This window comes from Helianthus annuus, chromosome 4 (assembly GCF_002127325.2).
Source record: "Helianthus annuus cultivar XRQ/B chromosome 4, HanXRQr2.0-SUNRISE, whole genome shotgun sequence".
In the NCBI taxonomy this organism is placed as follows: domain Eukaryota; kingdom Viridiplantae; phylum Streptophyta; class Magnoliopsida; order Asterales; family Asteraceae; genus Helianthus; species Helianthus annuus.
The window spans coordinates 20,359,235-20,366,744 of record NC_035436.2 but is presented as its reverse complement, the minus strand read 5'-3'; the positions used below and the strand labels follow the sequence as shown (position 1 = coordinate 20,366,744).

The following is a 7,510-nucleotide window of genomic DNA, read 5'->3' as shown; positions in this document are numbered from 1 at the left end:
CGAGGCTAGTGTTGGGGTTAGGTTGGGGGTGGTGGTCGGCGGTCGTTTGGAGTGGGTGGGGGTGGTGGCTGATGATAGTGGTGGTGGTTATTGATGATGGAGAAGAGAAGCTAGAAAGAGAGAGTAAGACAGAAGAGAGATTATAGAGATGTATTTTGTTATGTATATGTATAATATTTTATTATGTATAATATAAAATCTTTACTTGTACCAAAATACCCTTAGTTTTATACTTGAAGTTGCCAAAATACGCTTACAATTAACAAACAATTTAGATGGAGTTAGTGTCGAGGAGCTGATTGGAAAAAAACATAGTAAACTCTTGGAGAAAATGGCTATTTTTAAAGGATTGGGGCAAAACCGTTAAAATGACCAAACCACAAGGAGCAAAACGGAAGTTTACTCTTTCATTTATTTTATAGCGTATGGTTCGCAACAGTGTCGGCGTTCAATATAGAAACCTAAAGTTATATATCCAAGAGGGACACGTGTATATATACATGTGTGTGGGGTTGGTTCTAGGGATGAGCAAAATGGACCCGGTACCGGTACCTAACCGGTACCGGTACCGAATTTACCAAACCGGGTACCTTTTCGGTACCGATTCGGTACCGGTCCGGTACAATACCGGTTCGGTACCGGTATTTACCGGTTTTTACCCTCAAATACCGGTACCGTACCGGTACCGAACCGGGTATATTCGGTACCGGTACCGGTACCCACTTTTGAGGATTTTCGGTACCGGTACCGGTTCGGTACCGGACGGTACCGAGCTCATCCCTAGTTGGTTCTTAGCCTCCATCCTTTTTATTTTAGGCAACATATTATATTCTAATAATTGTACACACGTGAAATCAATTTTGTTTCACAAATAAGCTAAATGAAGATAAGTTCGGGTGTTCTTTGGGTTTTTGGCTAGGAAAAAGTGGCCCGCTAACCGACTCTTTGGGTTCTTTAGGTTATTGGCTAGTAAAAAGTGCCCCGCTAACCAACATATTAGTTCGGGTCTGGTTGTTCGTTTTTCAGGTGTAGATGTAAAATAATAACAAGGTGGTGGTTCCTCAAGGATTAAAAAAACGGTACTGTCATGTCGTCAACAAGGTGGTGGTTCCTCAATGAGGTGAATGCAGTAGTTCATTGTGACAATCAAGGGGCAGCGCAGTTGACTAAGAGCATGTCTTTCATGAAAGAACTAAGGGGATACGGAGTGGCTTTCGGTAAAGCCATTTTACCGATTCGGTAAACTTTGGCAAACCATTGCCAACCTTTTGCCACATGAAGTGTTTGACGAAATGGGTATAAAATCGGTGAAGCTTTACCGATGCGGGAAAGGAGAAAGGAAAGAGAGAGGGAGGTATGGGGTGGGGTCCATTCCAATCTCAACCAATCACATTTTTTTTCCTTTTTTTTATTTAAAAAGTTTACCAATTCACCAAATGTTTAAACCATTGCCAACACTTTTCAGCAAAGTTTAAACATTTTTGACTGATTGACATGGCGCGCTCTAATTGGTCGGTTTTTTGGTTTACCACTCCAAAGTGTTTAACCACTCCTTACACCCTAAACAAATAAATGTGAGATTGCATTTTGTCAGGGATGTTGCAAGTGCAAGGAGGTGTTGGTAAAAGATATAGACACCGATGAAAATTTAAATACTCTGAAATTGTTAAAAGAGATCATCGATAACTATAAAAAAATCCAACGTTAATGCCACCAAACATGCATCAATCACCGATAACTGCATTCGATATTGTTACATAGAAGAGTCGACCAAGAAACATCATAGTAACAGAAGTACAATGCATCACTAGAAAAAGTTCTATAATCACTAAACACCCTAATTACTTCATGTCTGATTATTTCATTCAAGGGCGAGAAAAAACGCTAACAAAAACACACATACAACAATAAGGTAAAATGAGGTTCTAAGTCTCGAGAAATCTGAGTAATATCTGATCCATCTTCGGCTGATGTTTCCTAACCTACAATTCAAAAAAAAATTGTTAGCAACTAATACAAGCCGGAAGTGATTAGCTGCCAAACGGGTCGTGTTCATATATTGGCGGGTCGTACCTGGTACGAACCCACAAAACATGTGACACATGAAGCAGAACATTAGCATCACACGTGTATTCGCTGGTTGAAATGAACATGTCCGTTTAAAACGAAAAGAAAAAGGTTTTAACTTTTTTATATTTAAGCTTTAAAATTACATATTCAGACAGACTTTTTTCTATTTTCTTTATCTAATATGTTTAAACTAAATTTTGCCATAAATAAAACCCCATATGTAGTTTACGTTATTACATAACATACATTTAAAAAAATGTAAAAATAAATGAATTAAACGGGTCAACCTGCAAACCTGCCATGTTGACACAAAATCAACCCATTTAGCTAAACGTGCTCACGGGTTCGACCTCAAACTGACCTGACCCATTTAGACTAAACCCAAATCCGTGAATTTCATGTTTCATGTCGCACAAGAAATTCACACCCCTACCAGTATGGCAGTATCAGATGAACGTTGTGAGGTGGGAATAAATATCTAAGAAGACTAATTAGGTAATATTACTTTTATGCCTGCCAGAGATAGAAGTTTAGACCTAAAATCAACCGAGATAAATAGTTTAGAATAACTTACTTTTATGCCTGCCAGAGATAGAAGTTTGTGAGAAGCAGCATAAATAACATCAGAATTCTCCAAGCTTTTTTCCACAAAATAAATGACTTCAGAAACCCCAGACTGTAATATATAAAAAGTCAAAGATTAAATCGGTAAAACTGCAACAAAGCCCAAAAGTAAGAGAAAAATGCAATGTAAAGAAGGGCTTCAAACTCACCTGAATTATAACTTTTGCACACTCATTACAAGGAAACATTGTTACATAAAGCCTCTGCACATTTATAAGAACAAAATAAATGACATTAATACTCTTATAAAACGTTTTCGCAGATATTTGTAGGTGCCAAAATGGCCAGATTGGGTAACATGTTAAAATAGATTCAGGTCAATGGGGTAGTTACAGTTCACAAAAAAAATAGATAAATAAAAAAATATAAAAATTTGAACCAACCTGCCCTGCAGCAGACGCGTGATTTGTGTTCAGGATGCAATTAACTTCAGCATGACAAACATAACTGCAAAACAAGAATAATTCAAATTTGCAGCAATTAACAACAAGCTTTTATCACAAACTAGCAGGGATTGCAAGAAGAAATAGTAACAAGTATATAAAAAACTATAGGAATTATTAGCAAGTAAAAAACTTGTATTAGAAGTGAGCCACGTGGCAATTTCAGGCTTTCAGCCCTTTACTTATGGACGGGTCGAATCGTTTTATGTTTTTTTTTTCTAACATGTAAATTGGGTAAAACAGAAAAAAAATGTATTGTTCATGCATAAAACCTCTTAAAACATGTTATTAAGAAATAGCGTGATGATGTGATCATTGAAACATTATAGCTTTCGTCAATCATTATTTAACACTAACTGGTTAATAAACGATTAGATGGTTTAAATTGAAAGTGTTTTAGTCAACACAGCACGTGACTAGTACTAATAATACCTGTGTTGACCTATTACCCAACCCGGCCATTTTGCCACCTCTACTTGTGGTCATTGTAAGCAGTGTAGCAGCATCACTTACGGGTATTTTGTCTCTAAAGGATTGTCATTCTTGGATTTCTAAAAGTGCAAAAAAAAAAAGATTAGTGATGATAAATCATTGATGAACCTTAGCATAATTTAATTTAAAAATATACTAACCTTTGACCATGGAAGTTTGTCGTCAGAACAACCACGTGGAAACCCATTGTAGCCGATGCCTGTTTATAGGTCACATATTCATGTCAAAAAAAGACACACTAACAGGTAAATGATGACAAAGTTAGTAAAGCATCTAAGCAGTAAATGGGTGAATCAAACGGGTTGTGTAACTGGCCAAAATGGGTGATTCTTTGGTACAGGTCGAAACTTGGTGGGTCACTTGGATCAACCCGAAACACTTTTTTGTTTGAAATTTTAACCTTTTTGTCAATATAATTACAAAAAAAAAAAAAAAAAAAAACACTAATATAATAATGATAAGTGAATTTGAAATTTTTATGCATTTTAAAAAACACTTAGCCAGTTTTTTTCACAAATTTGACCCGTTAGTGATAAAATATAACCAGAATTAGCCCAATAACTAAATGGGTCAAACTTTTGTGTGTTTCAAACTTCCAAATCCTTTGTGCTATATTATTCATGGTCCCAATTCAAATGAATGTTTCTTTTATATGCTGAATTTCATAGTTTTGCAAAAATTCTCGTTAACTTCACACTTGTGCTTGATTTCACAGTTTTGTAAGCTGTTTTCTTTTCACTTGAGGTGCTTGCTTGATTCGGATCTAACCACCGACCCATTATCAAACCCATTTGACCCGTTCATTTTATCGCCCAACTAGGTTACGACACACGCGATGCTTCAAGAGAAAAGACATATAATGCATATATATCAAATACTTGGAGTATAGTTTTCGTCAAGAAAATCTTACCGAGTATTATATCATCTTGACTCACTAAGCATGCTCCAACCTACAATGAAAGGTGAGCAAAAAAAAACATCCGGACTTATAGTCTATGCAAACAAACAAATTCTTCCAAGAAAACCAACATAATCTGCTAATTGTGTAGCCATGATCACCAATCAAAGTAGGAATGGCAATGAGACAGGTATTAGTAATCCCAGTCCCATACCCGATCGTAAAACCGTGTCTCATACCGGGCCCAGTACCCATCGGGTATTTGTCGCTTAATTACCGTCAGGGGTACCGGGTATACCCGTTAGTTGGCTAAAAATTGCCCGATGGGATTTTCAACCACATTTCTTACTATTTTATTTTTATATGACTTTATTACTCAAAGAAATTCAAACGACAAACTAAAAATGAATGTATTAAAGACATAAAATAAAAATAAACAATTATATGTTTACGAGTATGGTTCGGGCAAACAGATATGTATGTTTCGGGTAATCGGACAAAGTGTCATCAAATACCATACCAGTCCCATACCCGCAAGTTTTTTTTAACTTATCCCGAACTCATATACTTCGGGTTTACAAGTAACTCCCACCAATAGAAAGGCTAAGGTAGGGTCTGAGGAGGAGGGTGAGATATATACAACCTTACCTCTACCCATTGGAATAGAGAGACGCATAACACTTAGCAATCGGGACTAAGACCGACTGGTGCATGTACCCCCTTGTTATTCGTCACTACATGATGCATGATTAACCTTCCACCGCTTTTAACGTTATTTTCACGAATTAGTTAAACAACGTTAAATTTAGTGCAATTTCACTCTTGCCCCCTACGCGCCCACACATATATACATTATATGTGCACACCGCAAGCGGACGTAAAAATAATAAAAAATATTAAATGAAAACATACAAAATTTACATTGTTTCTATAACTTGAAATTTGTTAGATATATCAAGAGCAGAAATCCGACCTGCCTGTTAGGATCTTTAGATCTCTCAGCCGACAAAAACGCAATCGCCATAAAATAATCATCCCACGATAAATATCTACACCAAAATCAACATAAGTTCATCATTTCACGCACTTCAAACCACTCAACAACAATCAATTTTAAATCAACTTTACCCCTTGCGTTTAGACGAATCGTACGGATCATTCGAAGATGATTTCCTCTGCAACACGTCATCGGAAGTAGATGTGTCGGTGGTGACCAGCTTCTTCTTGCTAGGGTTTACTAACAAACGGATAACGAATGCGGAGGCTAAGGCGCCGGCGACGGCGGCAGTGGAGACGAGAGTCAGGTCTCGCGAATTCATCGCCGGAGTTTTAAGCGGTTGGAATGATGACGACGGATTTCGCCGGAAAATGATGACGGAGGTGGTGAAGTTTTGCCGCCAAAAAGGATAGAATGAGACAACAGAAAGCGGGAAAAAGTGTGAGATTTACAGATTAGGTGTTGGGCCCGGTTTTGACATTAGTTTAGAATTGGGCCTATTTGGGCTTTTTGTGTATTTAATAAGGGCCTTTTTTACTTTTAATATTTTTGTTTAGGATAAATTACGCTTTTCGTCCTTTATGTTTGTAGCGGGTTTCAGTGGATAATCTTTAACTTCAATAATTACAGCTATAATCCTTTATTTAGAAAACTCACTACAATTTTCGTCCTTTAACACTAACTAGATTAAAATTTTAAGTTAACTTCTATCATATAAGGGTAATTTAGTCTTTTTATCAATTTAATAAAAAACAAAAAAATATACACTCTATTAACACACACACCCCCTCTCTCTCTCTATAAACCCTTTCTTCTCCATCTAATCCCCCCTGTTGTTCTGCAATTGGTAATAACCAAATCCACATCCCCTCTCTTAACACACACCCCTTTCTCTCTCTAAATACACAGAGTAATCACCACCACCGCCATTTTTTCGGAGTAGTAACCACCACCGTCAATTTGATAACAACCACCACCATTTCCGCCGATGTCCAGTCATCACCACCGCCATTTTCCCGCTACGACTTCGGCCGCCTGAATCATTTAATGACGTGTCCCACTGTGTTTTCTTAATCTTACAGTGTTAGATTGCATTGGGAAGGGTCTGGACCTGTTTCGATTTCACTGAGTTCCCTAAACTGTGAGTATTAATTTCAACCCATTGACTATTATGCTGATATGATTTCTTTTATCCTTTAAATAATAATTTCCATGTTTCTACTTTTTTTTTTTTTTTTGAAAATACCATGTTTTTAGCTATGCCTATGGTGCTGAAGTGGTCGTTAAGGTTTGACGAGATTTGAGCGTGGGTTTGTGAAGATGGGGTTGGCAAGATGAGGTGGTGGCGGCATAATGTGGTGGTGGTGGTGGTGGTGGCAGCAGGAGGATGAGATGTTGGTTGGGGTTTTAGGGTTAGGAATTGGGGAAGATGAAGAGTTTATGTAATTTTTATTTTTTAATTTTATCTATTAAATATTTAAATAAAAGTATGAATTGACCAAAATACCCTTAAGTGAATAAACTTAACTGAAAATTTTAATCTGGTTAGTGCTAAAGGACGTAGAGTGTAATGGGTTTTGCAAATAAAGGACTGTGACTGTAATTATTAAAGTTAAAGGCTATCCGTTGCAATCCAGTACAAACATAAAGGATGAAAAGTGTAATTTACTCTTTTGTTTATTTAATTGTGTACGTAAGTTGTTTGACCGGCTTGATTTGTAAGCCTGAATCATGAAAAGTTATATCAACTAGAATTACGACCCGCCGCAATGCGGCGGGAATTCTTTAGTTATAACTAAGTCGATTTAGGACGCGCACGTTATGTTGAACCTGGCAAACGGGAAAAAAATAGACAATGTAAAAACGTTCACTCACACACGTACGTTGCGTCGTGTTAACTCGCAAAATTTAGAACGAAATATAAAAACGTTAAACCAAAGACGCACGTTGCGATGTGTTAAGTCACACAATTTAGAACGAAGCATA

The 7,510-nt window shown here is 37.0% G+C and overlaps 1 protein-coding gene across 1 annotated transcript; it reads right to left on the bottom strand.

Moving 5' to 3' along the window:
* Positions 1 to 1,694: 1,694 nt before the first annotated feature.
* On the bottom strand, positions 1,695 to 5,980 carry LOC110899024 (deoxycytidylate deaminase). The gene is made up of 9 exons (XM_022145883.2): positions 5,656 to 5,980; positions 5,501 to 5,576; positions 4,540 to 4,579; positions 3,770 to 3,828; positions 3,651 to 3,688; positions 3,078 to 3,141; positions 2,844 to 2,897; positions 2,645 to 2,746; positions 1,695 to 1,982 (listed from the first exon to the last, which is right to left on the bottom strand). The coding sequence occupies exons 1-9, from the start codon at positions 5,844 to 5,846 to the stop codon at positions 1,926 to 1,928; spliced, it is 681 nt and encodes a 226-aa protein (XP_022001575.1). The 5' UTR covers positions 5,847 to 5,980; the 3' UTR covers positions 1,695 to 1,925.
* Between the last annotated feature and the right edge of the window lie 1,530 nt (positions 5,981 to 7,510).

Coding starts and splice junctions, on each gene's coding strand:
- LOC110899024 (XM_022145883.2), bottom strand. CDS start 5,846: ATGAATTCGCGAGACCTGACTCTCGTCTCCACTGCCGCCGTCGCCGGC. Junction 3,142..3,650: donor CCTTTAGAGACAAAATACCC/GTAAGTGATGCT, acceptor CTTGTTTTGCAG/TTATGTTTGTCATGCTGAAG. Junction 2,898..3,077: donor ACGCGTCTGCTGCAGGGCAG/GTTGGTTCAAAT, acceptor ATAAATGTGCAG/AGGCTTTATGTAACAATGTT.